Below are 21,979 nucleotides of genomic sequence, written 5' to 3'. Positions count from 1 at the left end.
CAGCAGCATCCTGGTAAAAGTGAAAGGGAGAGAGAAAGAGAGAAAGGGAGGAAAAATTTTGCCGGTATGCCACTTGCTTCGGTGTCTTGCAAGTGTCTCTGGTGCTGCGGCGTGCAGCGGCATACATTGGCATTACCCCCCTTTTGCACTGTGGCATCACAAGCTGTGGCGCGGTGATGGCATCAGGTGCAGAACGCTGAATGTTGTTTAGTGCACGCAGCATGTGCTTGTTGACGCAGGTTGTCTGGGGCACCGGTTGTCGGTTTGTGCAGACGGCGTCCGTGGGTGGTTGGAGGGGTATGAGAGGTGGTTTCTCATAGTGTCCATTGTTTTGTCATAGTCTTTGGTAAGCTGAAAGGTTAAGGTCAGGTGAAGCAGGGGCTCTGTGACTTTTGTCACACTTGTGGGGAGAGACTAATCCATGACCCTAAAAGTTCAGAACCACGGTTTAACGGGTTCACTAGGTATGTAGCATAAAGCTAGGTGTTTCACGTGTGGCTAGCTAGTGAAGTGTGTCTTGTATCCTTATCTTAGCTGTGGATGTTAGGAGGCCAAGACTTTATGTGGTTCCGAGAGTATGTCCTGAAAAGGGCATAGTCATGGTTCACTACGGCTTGACGAAGTGAATGATAGGGGGAAAAAGGACAGCTGTCCTATTTGAATAATGCTTATTATCAATTCTCTGGACTATAGTTGTGCCCTAGTAAAGTGCTGAAATACTTGTGTTTCAGGGTCACAAAAATGAGTGCGCTTGTTGAAAATAAACACAATCACAAGTAAAGGTGTCTCTGTTTCCTTTCTGGGCCCTATGGGGACTGGAACCACATTTGAATAAGAGAGGAAATAAAAGTAAATCATATAGATGATCGAATAGCCAAGGGAATAGCTGAGTGCTATTATTTTCAAAGTCAAAGAAATTAAAGAATTAACGAAGAGCAAAAAAAATTTAAAATTAAAAGCGAAAAGAAATAAAAGTGATCAAAACTACGGGAATGATCTTAAGGCGAGAATAATCAGTGGCCTTAGTGACTAAACTTTGGATTTACCTGGGTCAACACTTCATAGTGGGTTACGGCGGTTGCGTGTTCCAGACCACATCGTGTGTGTCCCATCAAAGGGTTAGTCACCTGCCGATGAAAATCCCTATTGCTATATGAATTCTTCTCTAGCTACACAGTTTACATGTAGTTAAACTTAAGTTTAATTAACAGGTCATCTGCGAAGTTATCCTCCGACAGTTAGTAAGGACTATGCCTGAACTAGGGAAGGTAAACTTTAGCTAAGAGGAATTGCAAACACGGAAAGTGAATAATTGGAAACCCTAACCGATGTTAAGGAAAGTATTCTAGAATACGTTGCATTGTGTGAACACAAGCGGTGATTAAGGGTTCAAGTAAATGATGCTAACTGCTAACTGTAGAAGTTATTATTTAGCTTAGCATAAGCTGGATGGACGCCAGGTTAGGTTAGTTTAGCTTCCTAGGCTGGTTTGTTTACAAAGTGACATCACAAGTTAGCACTTCCTGTGACAGGTTGTTGTCATGGGAACCAGAGCATGTCAGACAATTCAACAGTCCCTGAAAAATGTCTGTACATTTTACATGAATTATGCATGTTTAAACGGGTTAACAGGAGGCACTTATATTTTAAGACCTTCCAGAACTTGGTGTTACATTAAGTAAAATGCAGATGTGTTTTGGCATTTGCTAATTCTACTCGTGGAACTGTTCTCTTTATTTTACGCAACTTAATCTATTTGTTTACAGAGTAAGGAAATAGATTTGCTGGAAGTCAAAGCTTGTCTAAGCATATATAGTTATGTCCCTCTCGTGCATAAATGCTGACTTTTGGGCGATGAAACAGTATTAAATCGCTAGGTAGTTCTCTGCTTGTAGATGCAGGTAAAATTTAGGTGAATTACATCAATCTAACAATAATTTGTAAGGCCTTTACATTTGTAGAAAGGGGAGCATCACCCAGGTCTACCTAGATATAACTTTTTCCTGAGCTTTCTTTGTTAGACACAGGTTTAGTCATATTACAATTTGGATTTCTTTTAAGTAAAGCAGAATAGATATCGGTACAGTTTACAAGCTGCTGAGATGGGGTTTCTTCGTCAAACAGACTTACGCTTTACTGCCGAACATGCTAAGTTTAGTTGGAAATCTAAGGCTATTTTACTTAGAGTAGAGATGTCAATTCCAGCTATCGTTTTATCTGCATTTAGACAAGCCAGCGATCAAAAATGCGTATTGCACGTTGTGTTCAGGTTGGATCGCAACGACCAAAATCACGCCTGTAGGTTAACAGTAGTTTAAAACTAGGGTAGTTTTCCTACACTCTGGCGTTAAAGGGGACGTATGCTCTATTTGGAGCTAGTGTTTCTCGTAACCCTTCATTGTCATGGAAACTAATGTTTAGCAGTGTCATTTCAACCAGCATGTCGCAAATGTTTGTTTTTTAAAAGAGTCGTGCATAGTCTTTTGCTTGGTGTAAGCTTCTTTTAGCTTGTTAAGTCTTTTGGGAGCCATGCCGTGGTTAGTGGCAGGCCTCTCCTGGAAAGGCTTTTGAGTCTCTTTAAGTTCAGTCTCTGCTCTTTGCAAGGGGCTTCACTTTTGTCGGAGTTTCTCGTCGAGTTCCTCTCTGGTTCTTTTCTCTGACTGCTCTCTTCGGTCTATTGTGCAGATGAAGATCAGACAGGGCAGTTTGAAGTCTTTCCACTTCCTTCTTGTAGCTAGGGGTCGTTGTCATCCTCGGCTTGCATCCTTAGCGTTGCAACTTCGTGCTCCAGGGCGATGCGGCTCCTTTCGTGGAGACGTCCTTGTGTGATGAGCTGGCAAGTGAGGTTGACGTGTCTGACCGGTCTTTGTCGTGGGAGCTTTGGCTTGGTTTGTGCGCCGTCAGCTTGTCCACGTCTGCGATGCTCTTGGCTCGAGGCTCTGAGTCACTAGCGTCCTCGGGCAGGAAGTTAGCCGTCATGGCCGTCAGCCATGTGTCGAGGTTGTCCCAGCGGGTTGTGGGACTGTAGGACCGGAACATACTGGCTTCACTGTGGGCGAGAGGAACACAACACACGCAGAGAGACCAGTGCAATTTCGTTCTACGTTTAACGAGCTATAATACGGGCTATGCCGTGTATGAAAATGTTTTGGTTAACTGATGCAGACAGTTAAATCATTCGGTGGGACAATTTAGGTAGGTCAGCATGGGCCTGAATAAAATTTAACAGGGCGGTAGCTTAGGGGTCACCTGTTGATGCTAACGGCTTGGTTTGTCAAACTATTATTCAGTGTTCCTTGTTGTCTCAGATAGGTTCTGTCTTCTAGGTGAACTGAAAGGAACAGAGCACAACAGAAAAGAGCAGTGGCAAGATAGCAAAGTTTGAAGTAACATGCAACCCTCAAAGATGGAAAGGTCTGTAATGAAATGGCGTCAATAGTACACAGGAAGTGTTACAAGGGAAGAGGAGGCCTAAGCCTGCGGTTTGTGGCTCGGAGAGGAGAAGGGAGCCAAACGCTTCAATGACCGGGGGAATTCATAGATTCTGTGGCCAATACTAAGTGGATGGGTTTAATACCTTTTTCTAGTTTGCCTGGGGTGAAATGAGGTCATTCGGGTTGGAGTCAGCATTGTGGTTGGTCTTCCTGTCATCCCCAAACACTTGACAGCAGTGTCCCGGGCCCTTCCGTATATCTGTACCGATGTGCGCCCTCTCACGCAACCGGCAGTGCCAAATTGGTAATGTGTTGCGGGCCGCACCAACGGAGAGATACGGGAAAGTCCGAGACTCGCGCTCAGTCAGCGCTTGGTGACGCAGGTCAGACGTTCCGCTTGCTGGACCCCAAGCAGAGATGACTGTCAAATCACCCCAGCACGAGAGAAATTTCTACCTACAAACACAAAACAGGATGAAGGACAAGTGAACCTCAACGTGAATTAAAGCTCTCTCTATCTCAATCAAATTGAGTGTCTATTTTTGTAGAAAAAAAAATCGAAGGCAACGGCTTTACTAAAATTATGGTACAAACAAAAAAGAAATTATGACGATGTTAATTATCAGAACAACCTAGCCTCCATTCAGAGAAGAGATTAAGTGCAGCAGGAAGAGCACAGGAGGAAGCAAGCTGCAGTGGCGTGTTTGGGCCACTTCCTCCTGGTGGTCAATCTGGCTGACAGAGACCTTGATTTAAATTGCATTCAAACTGGTTTAACTACAATTCAAATCAAGCATATGCATAGATGTTAAGTAACTTCTAGACAGTAAGGATACAGTTGTCATATCGTATCGAATCAAAATTATTAAAAATAATTTAAAAAAGGAAATATAGAAAATACCAACAGGAACGGAGACTTAATTCAAATTAATCTTGAAATTTGTTTGTTTCAAACCAAATTTGAATAAGTGTAGGAAATTGAAGGTTGGCATTATATTTGATGATGATCACGACTATGGCGATAGTCGTGATAGTCGAAAACCAAAATAAAGCCAGCTGGGAGAAAGCCACTTCGGAACAGAATGATGTTAGGAACTAAGTGATGAGCTGACTTAGCAGGGGAAGGCCACAAAGAAACTAGTATTCCCCCAGGCTAGAAACTGCTAATACTTACTTTTAAATTGTAAGTTCAAATGTGGTTGGAACCAAATTCAAAATAAGTGTACACAGTCAGGAGTGAAATCCATGTTATTAAAACTGGAACTTGCACATGCATTGAAAGTTAGAAACACAATTTCAGGAATTCACTGGAACAATCTGAAATGGTGCTGAGAGAAAATTATTTAGGAAAGGATGACCTTGTTACCATTGTCCATACGATGGCGACATCGCTCATGGAGGGTAAAGTCAGGACGTGGAGGCAGTCTGATACTGGGAAACTCAAGGGCGCGCCCTAGCGTTTGGCAGTAGCATTGCAACCCGCCTGCTTTCACATGTGACTGTCTCAGAGGACGTGCAAAGAATTACACGCCTCAATTGCTGCATAAATCAGAAATAGTGCGGAATTTAAATCTCGACGGATTTCTTTCCGGTTCTATATTTCACAAAACGGCGTGGCAGGATTTTTCCTACACACACACATAGGGACAACAGGAATTACACGTCTGTCGTTCGGGTCCAAATACATTTATCAAATAGCATTTTATGATTACAATGTTTTTAGGTTTTGGATTTTTCGATGCTATGTTTCACACAACGGCGTGGCAGGATTTTTTTCTCTCTACACACACGCATAGGGACAACAGGAATTACACGTCTGTCGTTCGGATCCAAATACATTTATCAAATAGCCTTTTATGATTAAAATGTTTTTAGGTTTTGGATTTTTCTATGCTATATTTCACAAAAGTGTGTGGCAGGATTTCTTCGCTGCACTACACGTAAATTGTGGACAACAGGAATTAGGCATCTGTTTTTCGGATCCAAATAACATTTATCAAATAGCATTTATGATGAAAAATGTTTTCAGTGTTGGATTTTTTTCGGTGCTATGTTTTACAAACACATCTAGCAGGATTCGTCGCTGCGTTGTGCGAGAGAAAACAGGAATTATTCATCTGTTTTTCGACTCCCATAACATATATCAAATAGCACCTATGATTAAATATGCTTTAGGTTTTTACAATTGAGTAGCTACGTCAAAGTTGAAACCAGGAGTTTTCATTAGTCTAATGACTATAATATCAGGCCTTTTAGGTTGAATTACAGGAGCATCGCTGTAATTCAGATCCTCTCTCGCTCTGCTCAAAAGATTCTCGTTTTGAAAACAGGCTGATCAAAAGAAAATATATTAACATGTAAACGTCTTTACAGAGGTAATATCTCTTTTTGTTACGAACTACAGTTTACATTCAATACTTTAACCGTGAATATCAGTATTACGAACTGCAATTCATTTTAGCAATTACAACGACTAAAACGTTTAGGCGAATTTAGCAGTTTGTAAGGTGCTCCGCTGACATGGATTGGCTTTTGTGCCTCTTCAGTCAGCCGGTGAGTTCGCATTGCGTTCACTCACCCGAGGCGCGCGTACAATATTAAATCACAATATAGACATAGATTGAAAACTGATTTTTTTTTTGCTCAAAAACAAGTTTAAAGTGTGCCCGCATTCTCCACCAATTTGTAAAGACTCATGGGCGGATCTAATCCGTGGGGAATTTGCATATCATAATTAATAATTGGTAATTAATAATTATTCATACATGTTTGGATTAGATCAGTCTTACATGTTAATAAATCTCCCGATAAGGGAGGATCTGTCATTTTACCTGCATATTGGTGAATCCTTGAAATTAACCACAAGTTGATTGCAATTTATTACACGGACCACGTTTCACAAACAGGTAAAATGAATTAGCTCAATTGTCAGGATAATATTTGTGGGATCCACAATATCATCTTACTTTATAGGATTTCAGGAAACGCAATTCTCTGGCCAGAAGAATTGGTTTTCCCGCCCTATAAACACATACCTTTTAAGGTATATTTAATTTTAGTAAGCTTGTAGCATAAGAGAGTTGCAGTTATGCAAGAGGGAGTTTAGAAAGACCCGAGAATCTTTCTAAATAGCAAATTCACATAGACAACAGAACTTTGAGAGACAACAAGACTTCAACAAATCTTAAAAGCGTGATCAAACACGGATACTTGCACAGGTAACTCTTTGCATGGCTTGTGAAGAAGCGTGTGTATCTCTCGGTCCGGCGCGTCACGTGGTCACGTACGCGTGTTTCTCCTTCAAAGCGAGCGCGCGCTCGTTTAAAGGTCCCTTGTAGATGGATTTGCTGAAGAGATATGTCACGGGGTTTTCTTTTCAATCGTCGATTGGAATTAAACACAGAGACTTATCTACAACTGAAAAACACAAACTAAACTAGAAACAAATAAAAGAAAGGCGAAGAGCTCGCCCGGAGGCGAGACGTTACATTATAACACGAGGACAAGGGAGAAAGAGAGCGAGCGAAGGGGAGAAGCGTCATTTATCACTTTTGGAGAAATCCAGCCTCTTCCTGTTGGCTTGGCCAATTAGAGGGTTGGAAGTTTACAGGCGGGACTTTGGGTTTTATTGCTCTTTGTCTCCAGAGAGAGACATTTGAAACCCTAATTTCGTCGGTTGTTTAAGAGAAGAATCTTCACGATTCTTATAATACTAATGTGTCACAAAGTTTAGCAACATGTAATGTCAATTAACAAATGGGGAACGAAGATTGGAGTTTATCGAGACCAAACTTGCCACAAATGGATTTGGTTAAACCTTAGTTGGCAAAGTTTGAAACGTTATCCCATTAGAGTTGTCGAGAAACATAGACCAAACCACAGAAAGGCAATTCATGAAATAGGGAACTCAGATACATTGTTCATGCAATTCTCAAGTGGATATATAATAATATATATATATATATATGAATACAGGATTCATTTCTCCTCCTTGGTTAGAATTCAGAGAGAGCCACAGTTCTGTGAACATTCAATGTGGCATGGGCAAATGGACACACATAAAAACACATCTAATATATCTGGTTAAATGTCTTTTTTAAAAAGAGAAGTTTCCTTCTCTTGAACATCAAATTCCAAATCAGTCATAAAAGTGTCTCGTAGCTGGAAACCACGCTCTGTCCTGAGCAGGCTTCACTTGTGGGGGATGTGTGTGTGTGTGTGGGTGTGTGTGTGTGTGTAAATTTACATTCCAGGCTTTTTGGGTCTTTAGCAGGATGTATTTAGTCCTTTCAGATTCACCCTCGCCCAGTCCTTACATTGTTGTCCAAGATTATTTCTCCAAGTATGTCAACCTCTATGCCATTCCAGACCAGCGTTCCATAACAGTTGCGAAATGTCTGTTTGAAAACTTCATCTGTGAACATGGCATCCCGGAAATGCTTCACACTGATCAAGGACGTCAGTTTGAGTCTGACCCGGTGAAACATCTTTGTGACCTGCTGGGCGTGCAGAAAACACGAACCAGCCCATATCATTCTCAGTGTGATGGCATGATTGAGAGGTTCAACAGGACACTTATTGATCAGTTAGCCAAAACACTTCTTCAGCAGCCTGGTGAATGGGATGACTGCCTCAACCAAGTTGCTTTGGCTTACAATACCAACCCACACTCTACAACAGGTTTCACACCATTCTTCCTTACGCATGGTCATGAAGCCATGATGCCGGCCAACATGCTGTTACCTAACAACACACCATCTTCGTCTATTGCGGGTTCTTCTGCTGACTATGTTGCACAATTGACCCAGAAACTTCAGTCTGCTTTTAGTTCTGCTGCATGGAACAGAGATTGTGCCCACAATCAGCAGAAACGACAGTATGACAAGAGTGTTAAGCACACTCCCTATGGTCCTGGAGACCTTGTCTGGTTAAATGACCCCACTATAGCAAAACAAAAACTCGCTCCTCACTGGACAGGCCCCTTTGAAATATTAGAGTGCTTTGGATCTGATGGGGATTCTCTTGGAGTGGCATACAGGATTCACTTACCTCCTGGATCAGTCTGATAAGTCTCAGGTTGTCCACTACAACCGTCTCAGACCCTATCATGCTCTTGTGCCAGATCGTGGACATGAGACACTTACATGTGACTCTTTGCAGTCTCAACTCCCTCGTTTGACTGCATTGTCAGGTGCTTTGCCCTTTAAGCCTTCAAAGTTGGCAGCTACGGAGAGCTATACTTTATCTGGCCACCGCAGTACTCCCTCATTAGCCCCTCCTACTGGCTATCCACAACCCCGACCACATCCCCAATCCCGCTCTCCCCTGACTCAGTCTGGGTCTGCCTCTCCCTTGGGCTCAGTACACCAGTTTAACACTGTCCCCTCTTCCACTCCTCAAGCTCCTGGTTCTTTGCTACGCCCTGGGAAACGTCCAGTTAGACCTCCTAGAATCCTTAAGGACTATGTTCTGTAGTGACACGGTTGCTTTATTGTTGTTGTTTACAGTTACTTGTTTAATTGACGGGAAACGAGGACGTTTCTTTTGTGGGAGGGGGAGGAAATGTAAGGTTTAGAAGTGGAGTTCATATTTCATATTTGAAAGTTGTAATGCTCAGAATTTAATATAATTTATATTTGAGTTAATTTACTAGAAATGTCTTTGCAATGTTTAGTCAGTTAATTATTTACATTTTTACGTGTTTACATATTTAACACGGTCAGGATATTCTGCTGAATCTGTCTCTCTGATTCTCTCACGTTTATTTCAGTCTAAGTTCTCGCTTCTGATTGGTTAGTTCGGTCAGGTGGAAAGTCCGAACAAGGAAGTGTTGTTGTGGTGAGCGGTGTTCAGTAAAGTACCACTTGCGAAAGTCAACCGAGAGTTGTCATCCAGTCTCTTTGGTAGAGAGAGAGACGAGGAAAACAAACAAGCATGCAAATGGAAATTATCGCGGCCGGAAAAATGATCGAGCTAATTTTTTTTGTCGTGCGATTAATTTATTTATTAACTATCGCGACAGGCCTACTAAATAGTCTGTCACTAAAAAATGCTCACTACAGACTCGAAACCCAGGGGCTGTCGGAGGGCTAGACAGTTTTAAGGCAGCTAGCCATGACTTGAGGGCTGGTTTCCAAAGGTAGCCTGTGAAAATGTATCGTTACCCCAGCTGCCTTAGCCCTATACAATTCATTACTACAGCCGCAGGGGCAATACAGTATGAACACCCCCCCCCCCCCCCCCCCCAGACCTGTTGGTTTCTGTTTCCCCAGCCATGTCAGCTAGCCTCAGACTATTTACTGCTGGTGTTGGTTGGCAACGGAGTAGCCTACCATGCCAGTGACGTAGCCGAATGTTGAAATCCAACATGGCGGCACCCGTGTAACAAAAACAACATTTTCAACGTACAGTTTTATCCCTTTTAACAAATTCTGCCATTTTAATAATTGTACCAATGATAATAAATAAAATACATCTGTTATATCACCTTTTTTCAAATTTCAGTTCAGTTCATCTTTAAAATGTAAAATGCATTTTGCAGCTAATGAGTGAGCCAGACACTCACTGTGCTAGCTGTGCTGCGGCAACTGCACATCCAATGGCGCGGGCGGCTCCAGCGTGTGCGCCAATGAGCTATCATTACGTCAGAGCCCGCCACAAGGGGCGTGGCCATAGCCCATAAAAGCCCCCGAAATAGCCATTATAGCAGATTTTATCTCCTTCAGCGACATACTTCACTTTCATGAGTCCTCTGAAAGCTTTGCCGTTGAAACCAGCCCTACAGTTAGAGTGTGCATCATCTACAGCGGATTTCGCCTTCGTTTCAGAAGCCGTCTTCCCCTGTCGCCTCTCTGCTGTCGCTATCCGGCGACCAACGCATATCCTTTGCTTTTGCTTTTGCTTTTAGGACAGTGAGCGTTGTTTCAAATGCCCCGCTCTTCATGCACCACGTGCAGCTCTCGTCTGCATGAGGCGGACGGGCATGCTAAGTGCGTCACGTGCCTAGGTTCCGCCCATGCTCAAGCTGCACTTCTGCCGAGGGATGCTCGGTCTGTGAGGGCATGCCCGTCTCGACGCTGCGGTCGCGGCTAGCTCTCCTTTCTGGACGGCAAACCGCCTCTCGCGCCCGCGGGTAGATGTTCGCGCGGCTAGCTCTCTTTACAACACAAGAGAGCTACCACGCTCTAAAAATACATCATGCGCTCGCGGCTAGCTCTCCCTTGGGACGGCAAACCGCCTCTTGCGCTCCCCCCGTTTTCTTCCCTCGTCGAGCCTCGACGGAAGAAGCGCGCGGGTATATGTTCGCGCGGCTAGCTCTCTTTACAACACAAGAGAGCTACCCCGCCCTAAAAATACATCATGCGCTCGCGGCTAGCTCTCCTTTGGGGACGGCAAACTGCCTCTCGCGCTCCCCCCGTTTTCTTCCCTCGTCGAGCCTCGACAGTAAAAGCGCGCGGGTATATGTTCGCGCGGCTAGCTCTCTTACAACACAAGAGAGCTACCCCGCCTTAAAAATACATCATGCGTTCGCGGCTAGCTCTCCTTTGGGATGGCAAACCGCCTCTCGCGCTCCCCCCCCCCCCTGGAAGTTTACAGGCGGGACTTTGGGTTTTATTGCTCTTTGTCTCCAGAGAGAGACATTTGAAACCCTAATTTCGTCGGTTGTTTAAGAGAAGAATCTTCACGATTCTTATAATACTAATGTGTCACAAAGTTTAGCAACACGTAATGTCAATTAACAAATGGGGAACGAAGATTGGAGTTTATCGAGACCAAACTTGCCACAAATGGATTTGGTTAAACCTTAGTTGGCAAAGTTTGAAACGTTATCCCATTAGAGTTGTCGAGAAACATAGACCAAACCACAGAAAGGCAATTCATGAAATAGGGAACTCAGATACATTGTTCATGCAATTCTCAAGTGGATATATAATATATATATATATATATATATATATATATATATGAATACAGGATTCATTTCTCCTCCTTGGTTAGAATTCAGAGAGAGCCACAGTTCTGTGAACATTCAATGTGGCATGGGCAAATGGACACACATAAAAACACATCTAATATATCTGGTTAAATGTCTTTTTTAAAAAGAGAAGTTTCCTTCTCTTGAACATCAAATTCCAAATCAGTCATAAAAGTGTCTCGTAGCTGGAAACCACGCTCTGTCCTGAGCAGGCTTCACTTGTGGGGGATGTGTGTGTGTGTGTGGGTGTGTGTGTGTGTGTAAATTTACATTCCAGGCTTTTTGGGTCTTTAGCAGGATGTATTTAGTCCTTTCAGATTCACCCTCGCCCAGTCCTTACATTGTTGTCCAAGATTATTTCTCCAAGTATGTCAACCTCTATGCCATTCCAGACCAGCGTTCCATAACAGTTGCGAAATGTCTGTTTGAAAACTTCATCTGTGAACATGGCATCCCGGAAATGCTTCACACTGATCAAGGACGTCAGTTTGAGTCTGACCCGGTGAAACATCTTTGTGACCTGCTGGGCGTGCAGAAAACACGAACCAGCCCATATCATTCTCAGTGTGATGGCATGATTGAGAGGTTCAACAGGACACTTATTGATCAGTTAGCCAAAACACTTCTTCAGCAGCCTGGTGAATGGGATGACTGCCTCAACCAAGTTGCTTTGGCTTACAATACCAACCCACACTCTACAACAGGTTTCACACCATTCTTCCTTACGCATGGTCATGAAGCCATGATGCCGGCCAACATGCTGTTACCTAACAACACACCATCTTCGTCTATTGCGGGTTCTTCTGCTGACTATGTTGCACAATTGACCCAGAAACTTCAGTCTGCTTTTAGTTCTGCTGCATGGAACAGAGATTGTGCCCACAATCAGCAGAAACGACAGTATGACAGGAGTGTTAAGCACACTCCCTATGGTCCTGGAGACCTTGTCTGGTTAAATGACCCCACTACAGCAAAACAAAAACTCGCTCCTCACTGGACAGGCCCCTTTGAAATATTAGAGTGCTTTGGATCTGATGGGGATTCTCTTGGAGTGGCATACAGGATTCACTTACCTCCTGGATCAGTCTGATAAGTCTCAGGTTGTCCACTACAACCGTCTCAGACCCTATCATGCTCTTGTGCCAGATCGTGGACATGAGACACTTACATGTGACTCTTTGCAGTCTCAACTCCCTCGTTTGACTGCATTGTCAGGTGCTTTGCCCTTTAAGCCTTCAAAGTTGGCAGCTACGGAGAGCTATACTTTATCTGGCCACCGCAGTACTCCCTCATTAGCCCCTCCTACTGGCTATCCACAACCCCGACCACATCCCCAATCCCGCTCTCCCCTGACTCAGTCTGGGTCTGCCTCTCCCTTGGGCTCAGTACACCAGTTTAACACTGTCCCCTCTTCCACTCCTCAAGCTCCTGGTTCTTTGCTATGCCCTGGGAAACGTCCAGTTAGACCTCCTAGAATCCTTAAGGACTATGTTCTGTAGTGACACGGTTGCTTTATTGTTGTTGTTTACAGTTACTTGTTTAATTGATGGGAAACGAGGACGTTTCTTTTGTGGGAGGGGGAGGAAATGTAAGGTTTAGAAGTGGAGTTCATATTTCATATTTGAAAGTTGTAATGCTCAGAATTTAATATAATTTATATTTGAGTTAATTTACTAGAAATGTATTTGCAATGTTTAGTCAGTTAATTATTTACATTTTTACGTGTTTACATATTTAACACGGTCAGGATATTCTGCTGAATCTGTCTCTCTGATTCTCTCACGTTTATTTCAGTCTAAGTTCTCGCTTCTGATTGGTTAGTTCGGTCAGGTGGAAAGTCCGAACAAGGAAGTGTTGTGGTGAGCGGTGTTCAGTAAAGTACCACTTGCGAAAGTCAACCGAGAGTTGTCATCCAGTCTCTTTGGTGGAGAGAGAGACGAGGAAAACAAACAAGCATGCAAATGGAAATTATCGCGGCCGGAAAAATGATCGAGCTAATTTTTTTTGTCGTGCGATTAATTTATTTATTGACTATCGCGACAGGCCTACTAAATAGTCTGTCACTAAAAAATGCTCACTACAGACTCGAAACCCAGGGGCTGTCGGAGGGCTAGACAGTTTTAAGGCAGCTAGCCATGACTTGAGGGCTGGTTTCCAAAGGTAACCTGTGAAAATGTATCGTTACCCCAGCTGCCTTAGCCCTATACAATTCATTACTACAGCCGCAGGGGCAATACAGTATGAACACGCTCTCATCTGCACGAGGCGGACGGGCATGCTAAGTGCGTCACGTGCCTAGGTTCCGCCCATGCTCAAGCTGCACTTCTGCCGAGGGATGCTCGGTCTGTGAGGGCATGCCCGTCTCGACGCTGCGGTCGCGGCTAGCTCTCCTTTCTGGACGGCAAACCGCCTCTCGCGCCCGCGGGTAGATGTTCGCGCGGCTAGCTCTCTTTACAACACAAGAGAGCTACCACGCTCTAAAAATACATCATGCGCTCGCGGCTAGCTCTCCCTTGGGACGGCAAACCGCCTCTTGCGCTCCCCCCGTTTTCTTCCCTCGTCGAGCCTCGACGGAAGAAGCGCGCGGGTATATGTTCGCGCGGCTAGCTCTCTTTACAACACAAGAGAGCTACCCCGCCCTAAAAATACATCATGCGCTCGCGGCTAGCTCTCCTTTGGGGACGGCAAACTGCCTCTCGCGCTCCCCCCGTTTTCTTCCCTCGTCGAGCCTCGACAGTAAAAGCGCGCGGGTATATGTTCGCGCGGCTAGCTCTCTTACAACACAAGAGAGCTACCCCGCCTTAAAAATACATCATGCGTTCGCGGCTAGCTCTCCTTTGGGATGGCAAACCGCCTCTCGCGCTCACCCCCCCATTTTCTTCCCTCGTTGAGCCTCGACGGAAGAAGCGCGCAGGTAGATGTTCGCGCGGCTAGCTCTCTTTACGACACGAGATCTACCGCGCCCTCTGTTTTGTACATCACACAGAAGAGCGCTTTCTAACAATGAAAGGTTCTTTCATGCGCGTGCCCGCTTCCTTCCCTCATTGAGCAGCGACGGAAGAAGCGCGTGGTCAGATGTGCACGTGGCTATCTCTCTTTACGACACAAGAGAGCTACCGCTCCTTTACATTCTGTTCATCACGCAGAACCTTCTCCATGATTCAGACACAACAGCGCGGTTTTCATGCCTGGAATCAACCACGCTGAAACTGTTCTCTCTCACTGCAGAGCTCTTCTCTGCCAATCCCCCCCTGTGGTTCAGTGGTGGATTCTGAGACTCTCGCGCCAGAGACCTGAGTTCGGATCTCTGCTTCACTGAAATTTTTTCACGAAGAGGCCTAGGCCCGTTACAAGCGCGCGCCACTCATGTAGCACACTGTCACTGCAGTCAGTGCGCCCGCTACAAAGCGTGCGCCGCCACAGATAGTCACTGCTCAAAATCCCATGACACTTCTCACAGCTCCCTGTCTAACTCAAGCGGCTGGAGATTTTATTATTATTATTGTGCACTGCGCGTGCCTCTACAAACAAACGCTGTTCTCACAGTGACCCACGTAAAGCACAAAAAGAGTATGTTTCACAATCACAACACACGGGTTTAAGGTCCCCCTTCACTAGAAGGCCCCCTCTCAGTTGTTACACTGACTTTCCCCCATGAAAAAGCCTGTGCAGTCAGTCCAACACTCAGTATGTGCATAAATCACAATGTAAGGGTATCAGGTCCCCCTGTGTTAGGCGGCCCATCCCAGACAATGCCTAGTCGCACAGGCGCTGGCCTGGCAAGCCATCCCCGATAAATGTTTTCACAATCACAACACACGGGTTCACGGTCCCCCTTCACTAGGCGGCCCCCTCCCAGTGGTTACACAGACTTCCCCCAGGCAAAAGCTTGTACAGTCAGTCCAACACTCAAAATGTGCACAAATCCCAATGTAAGGGTATCAGGTCCCCCTGTGTTAGGCGGCCCATCCCAAAACATGTCAAACCCTAGCCACACATGTCCTGGCCTGGCAAGCCATCCCCGGTGTGTCGAGTTGGGTTATAAACACAATAAAGCAAGGCTACTCGCTCCAATTCGCTCGCAGACCCCCAAAGTTGTAGGCGGTTATAGAGACTTCGGTGAGAAGCAACGTGGGTCACGTGCTTCGCTTGGGACTACTGCGCATGCGCCCGCTGCAACACTGGCTCAAGCGCCGTGTGCCAGCCCGCTCGTGGCGGTCAGGCAGCCTATGTCACGGTGAATCGCGGTTGTCTATGGGCACTGATTCCCTGGCTGGCTTAAGACTAGTATCTCGAGGGCGTGTGTTTGGGTGTGATTTCCACTTGGAAGGTGGTTTTCACAGACGCATCCAACCAAGGTTGGGGAGCGTTACACAAGGGCAAGCCTGTTTCCGGCCTCTGGTTGAGCACGGAGCAGAGCTTACACATCAACTGCCTGGAAATGAAAGCAGTTTGTCTGGCCCTCAAAGCATTTCTGCCAAATATCAGGGGACACCAGGTGCTAGTCCGGAGGGACAATACATCTGTGGTGTCATACATAAATCGCCAGGGCGGCGTCAGGTCGGGTAGCCTGTACGCCCTGGTGAGAGATCTCCTTATTTGGGCACAAGCCAATCTAAGCTCCCTGAGAGCAGCACATATCCCAGGCATCCTCAACACGGGTGCGGATATGCTGTCACGGGGCAACACTCCCCTAGGCGATTGGTCCCTAAATCCTCAGACGGTGCGCCTGATATGGAAAGTGTTTGGCGAGGCCAAAATCAACCTCTATGCCTCAAAGAACAACACTCATTGCACAGTGTTCTTCTAGAAAAACAGGGATGCGTTGGCCCATCATTGGCCCAACCGCCCCCTTTATGCATTTCCCCCCATCTCAATGATACCCCAGGTTATCGAGCGGGTCAGGGAGAGCAGGTGCCCAGTCCTCCTGGTAGCCCCCCTCTGGAAATCCAGACCGTGGTTTCCGGAGCTGGTTCAGATAGTGGACAAAGTCCCCTGGCCTATTCCGTTGAGGAAAGACCTCCGCACGAAGGCGGAAGGGACGATATGGCCCCTCAATGGGTACCCGGGGACCTTCCTGAGAAGGTCCTAGGCACGTTCAATGAAGCCAGGGCCCCTTCTACTAGGCGCCTGTATGCTTCTAAATGGTCAGTGTTTTCCAGCTGGTGTCTGGACAAAGTTTTGAACCTGTGTCATGCGAGGTACCAGTGGTGCTCTCCTTCCTACAAGAGCTATTAGACACGGGCAGGACCCCGTCCACGCTGAAAGTGTATGTGGCAGCCATCGCAGCTTTTCATGCTCCGGTGGCTGGCCGGTCACTAGGAAGAAATGACTTGGTGGTACGGTTTCTGAAAGGAGCCAGGAGGCTTAACCCCTCCAGACCTCCATCGGTTCCGTCTTGGGGCCTCTCCACGGTCCTTAGGGTCCTGAAGGGCCCACCGTTTGAACCACTTCAGTCGGTTGATCTCAAAATACTCTTGCTAAAGACTGCTCTCCTGCTGGCACTGGCATCTATCAAGCGAGTTGGAGATTTGGAGGCGCTCTCTGTGAGCCCCTCTTGTTTGGAGTTTGGTGTTGGCGACTCAAAGGTCGTTCTCAAACCCAGACACGGCTATGTGCCTAAAGTGCTTTCAACTCCGTTTAGAGCACAGGTTATCACTTTATTGGCTCTGTAAGCTCAGAGTTCTAGAGCTGCAGTTCAACCAGCTACTCGGTGCAGCGTTTTGCATGGCGTCCCCACTGCGTATAGCTACGCAATACGAAGTGGACGTTCTCGAAAGGGAATTTACTCAGTTACTAACGTAACCTCGGTTCCCTGAGAGTAAGGGAACGAGTATTGCGTAGCCAGCCGCACTGAGTAGCATGGCAAAATGTCGTTTCAGTCGGTGTAACCTGTAGGGATGCAAATTATCGATTAATTCATTAATCGTTAGTTGATCGACCTTATCGATTACTGATAAGTGGCTATTTTCCTGAGAATGTAAATTTCTCACGGTATCAATAGTGTCTTTAACATAAAAAGCAAAATATTGCTTATGTACTGAATAAAAATGCATGTTATATTGCTCAATTGATGTTTTATTGTAACAGTTGGGATATGGTACAGACAGAGGTGGGTAGAGTATCCAAAAACTGTACTCAAGTAAAAGTACAAGTACTTATAGAAATATTTACTCAAAGTAAAAGTAAAAGTAATAATCTTAAAAGTTACTTGAGTAAGAGTAAAAAAGTATCCAATGAAAAAACTACTCAAGTAGTTAGTTACTAGTTACTTTGGATCACATAGGCCTATATATATATATATATATATATATATATATAACATGATATTATTTAGATATTTTTTCATTTAAATGACTAAAATTATCATAATTAGATAAGCTATCTTTGCAACTAAAACAGAAGAGACAAACATTATTTCTGTATATCATATCTATAGCCCGAAAACCATTGCCTGTCCTTTGGTTTGTATAATAGTATAATAACTTATACAACTACATTTGGATTATTAGACAATGTCGGAATAAAGTGACTCTATGGAGTTTTGCATTCAAATGTAAAGGGTCCATTGACACAGATTAGAAAGTGTTAAAAGTTCGCACGCCACTGCGCAATACACACATTGTGTGTGTACACACATTCATAAACTGGACGATGATAGCTTGTGTACACACATTCATAAACTGGACGATGATAGCTTATTTAATGTATAAAGTAATGTATATGTCCAAAAAAGGGTAATGCCATACTTTGTAGTAGTGCTATATGGCGTAATAATCTGTTTGGTTGTAAAATGTATTACCTGAATGAAATGAAATCGAATGTATCGTCGTGTGGAATAATTTATTCACAGACACCTTACGAAGTAACATACGAAGATGTTCAACTAATAAAGATCTTCATCGCTGGCAAAAAAATGATGCATTTGCAGATTTTCTTTCTAGACTGTACTGTAGACTGTGGACCGCCACTTCATACAACGCTCTTGATGTTCTTAAATCTTCCTGTTACGACTCCGAGACGATTCAGTGCGTGAGGAAACTGAACAGATCATTCAAACTGATTCGCGAACCGATTTAGACAGATCTGTCCAACTTGTTTGATGAAGTCTTGAATGAACAGAATCGACTCAAACGAGTGATTCATTTGTGAATTGAGCATCGCTCATGCCCAGAAAAAAGAGAGAGCGCGCGCTTAGAATAAACTACGCTTTTAACAACATATTGCATTAAAATAAAGTAACGAGAGGAACGTCGCCCAACGTAACGAAGTAAAAGTAGAGTTTTTTCATTAGAAATGTACTCGAGTTAAAGTAAAAGTACCCATAATTAAATCTACTCTTAAAAGTAAAAATTTTCCAAAAAAAATACTCAAGTAAATGTAACGAAGTAAATGTACTTCGTTACTTCCCACCTCTGGGTACAGATAATGGCATTTATGTAGTTTAACAAAATAAATTATGCACAGAAAATTAACACACATAAAAAATAATTGTGCACTGGCTCACTTGTTGCATGTGAAACATTAAGCAACATAAAATACATTTTAAATAAAAATCTATATGGGTAGGCTTAGCCTACACTATATTAAGCCTATATAATAATCTAAACTACTTGTATGAAAAACTTGAAACATTAGCAGCAGCACTTTTAATCCCCCTTGTTCTGAGAAAGGTAAAAGTAAAATTACTAGACCTGGAAACTTCAAATATAGAACTGAACACAACTTAAATCATCCCTGAGGAAGGTGACAGTAGCAGAGTTTCCCATACGTTCATTTATTTGTGGCGGCCCGCCACAATATCAACGCTGATCGCCACACATTGATTTTCTATATATTTTTTTTTTACTAAGCCTATTTAAAATCATATTTGATTGCAGAGCGCCGTAGCGCATTCGCACAACACTACCTCTCGCGCTCTCACTCACCCGTACCTCTCGCGCTCTCTCTCCCTCATGGAAGACCGCTGCACAAATCTGTCCAACACAGCGCTGTTAATGTTTGAGACCCAGCTTTAAAAAAAGTTATTAGCCAGCATGCAAGGAGCCTAGCTAATAAGGAGAGCTAAGATATTGTTAGAATACAGCTGGATTTTCGAGGTTAGCACGCTGTATATAGCTGGTAGTCCACTCAGTTTTGACCGCCTCATGTTTGGTTTCTTTTTTGCCGCCTCAAGTTTGTTTTGGGTCGCAATGTTCAATTAGCCGACAATTAATTTAATTTAATCGAGTAAATTCTTGTCGACAATTAATCGATAATCAATTAACCGTTTACATCCCTAGTAACCTGCTATAATGGCTATTTCGGGGGCTTTTATGGGCTACGGCCACGCCCCTTGTGGCGGGCTCTGACGTGTATGACGTAATGATAGCTCATTGGCGCACACGCTGGAGCCGCCCGCGCCATTGGATGTGCAGTTGCCGCAGCACAGCCAATGAGTGAGCCAGACACTCACTGTGCTAGCTGTGCAGCTGCAAAATGCGTTTTACATTTAAGCTTCAGAATTCGAGGAAAAGGAGTTTCCCCACTGCATATAGCTACGCAATACTCGTTCCCTTACTCTCAGGGAACCGAGGTTACGTTAGTAACCGAGTACAATATCGTCCGCTGGTGTTGATGCTAATATAGTTATCTTTATAGTTATCCTTCTTGGTGTGAACGGGCCTTAAGAACTATTTAAGATGCTGCACTATTTCTAGGACTCCAATCAAATCATGTGAACTCCTTTTTTACAGTCAGTCAGATGTTCTTCCATTAATGCACAAGATGTTCTGATCGTTCTCAGATCATGCTGGATAATGTGATGATCAGGTTTTACTCAAACTTGTGGAGTTTGTGCAGCTCAAGTGCTACTGTCATTACAGCAAGAAGAGGAATACAAATACTGAATCTGGAAATCTGAAATTTGACTTTGTTGATAATATAATTTGTAATAAAAAAATCTGTATTGATTATAGGCTATAATATGTGTATGAAATAGCAACATTTTCCTTAGTGGTCTCAGTCTTTTGGACCACACCATTTTTTTAGAGCAAATTTTCCATCTGAAGATTAGTTTCAGACATGCTTTCTCCAGTTTTTGGCTATCATTTAAAGGTGCGTTTGGTAAGGTTTTGCCAACGTTTAGCGGATTCTTATCTTTTTTAATAAATTTGCAATGAAACAGGGCTGATGAAAAAAGCTAAGAATAGGGAAAGTGTTTTTGTATGATGAGCAGTTGTGAATAAGGTGTGTTTATGGCCAACAGCTAACAGGGAGCCAATGAAGAAGATCTTTGGGCCCAGATCTCCTACAATACACGAAGACAAACTATTTAATATCCTGCATCAGCTGGACGAGAAGCTGCTAAGCATTGCAGTCAGACCGATCATGATCATGTAAGCATATACTATATACTGCCTTTAATCAAAGCAATCAGCCATTCTCCTTGTCTTTAATAACTGTATATACTGTATACATACATTATATATATTGTATATAATTATATTTTATATATATATATATATATATATGCAGTACTTGCATTTATAGCTACATTACAGTGCATGCATTTATAGCTATATTACTGTTACTGGTTAATGAGCTGTATTTTTGTTCTGTGTTGTGTGTGTGTTTTTGCCCAGAGAGGGCAGGCTAAGCCCAGCAGCTGTTAATACAGAGGTAGATCTGTTGAAGAGATTCTGTGGAACAGGAGAAAACCGGGCGCTGAAGTCTGTGCGCTACACATCAGGTTTGCATTATCCTCACTCTTCCCCCTCTCCATCACTTCTGCTCACTTTATCTCGTTCTGTCACTCACTCACTTCCACACTTATTTTCACCCTCAATCTGATTAATCTTCTGAGTCGAACCGAGTCAATGTTTGGAGCAAGAGATTGTAGTTTTCCGGTGTAACTGTGTGAGATTTTTGTCTTTTTTTTGTTTTTGTTTTTGTTTTTTTATGTTGTTCAATTGGACTGAAGTTGTACAGTAATTTAGATTTTGAGGAAAATGGAAACAATTTCTCAGTTCTCACATCTTGACTGTCAGCTCTTAAAAAAAAGTACATTTCTTTACAGTATTTTTGTCATGTTTTCCAGTACAGATATCTCTAGTAAACATTCTTAAGTCAAAATACATTTACTTGAGAAGTTAAATGACAAAATTGTCTTCCGAAAATTGAGTGACGCGAGCAGCATAACACGACATATGCAAATAGAACCTATTATAATCATTGATGCTGTCTACACTGGATGCATCATGGTGCGACGTTCTACTTCTGATGTACTTCACATCAGATCACATAAATGTACTTCTAACACGAAGAACAGTTGAATTTTCAAGCCTCAAACTGTTGCAACAACTGTCATGTCCGATGTAGACACGGTGTGAGTTTATGATTAAAACAACAACAACAAAAATATTCCAATGGGATAAGAAAAATAAACTTGTTTTCCTTTTGAATTATAGTAATTTAATTATTTTTACCCCATTGGAAGATTATTTTAAAACATTTCAGAAAACAAGACTTCTTCACAATTAAAGACACACTGAACCAGTATTGCTTTTCTATTTCATTAGTTCAAAATCAG

At 43.6% G+C, this 21,979-nt stretch overlaps 1 protein-coding gene across 1 annotated transcript in view; it reads left to right on the top strand.

Annotated features, from left to right (window-relative positions):
• Nucleotides 1-21,979, top strand: part of odad2 (outer dynein arm docking complex subunit 2) — a 94,181-nt gene that overhangs the window by 17,181 nt on the left and 55,021 nt on the right. Inside the window, exons 3-4 of the mRNA XM_056255533.1 lie at nucleotides 20,657-20,786; nucleotides 21,033-21,139. Coding sequence (XP_056111508.1) covers nucleotides 20,657-20,786; nucleotides 21,033-21,139 — 237 coding nt within the window. The remainder of the gene's footprint in view (nucleotides 1-20,656; nucleotides 20,787-21,032; nucleotides 21,140-21,979) is intronic.

This window comes from Rhinichthys klamathensis, unplaced genomic scaffold, assembly GCF_029890125.1.
Source record: "Rhinichthys klamathensis goyatoka isolate OS25496 unplaced genomic scaffold, OSU_Roscu_1.1 h1tg000121l_1, whole genome shotgun sequence".
Taxonomy (NCBI): domain Eukaryota; kingdom Metazoa; phylum Chordata; class Actinopteri; order Cypriniformes; family Leuciscidae; genus Rhinichthys; species Rhinichthys klamathensis.
The sequence above is the reverse complement of the archived record's forward strand: the minus strand, read 5'-3'. Positions and strand labels throughout refer to the sequence as shown.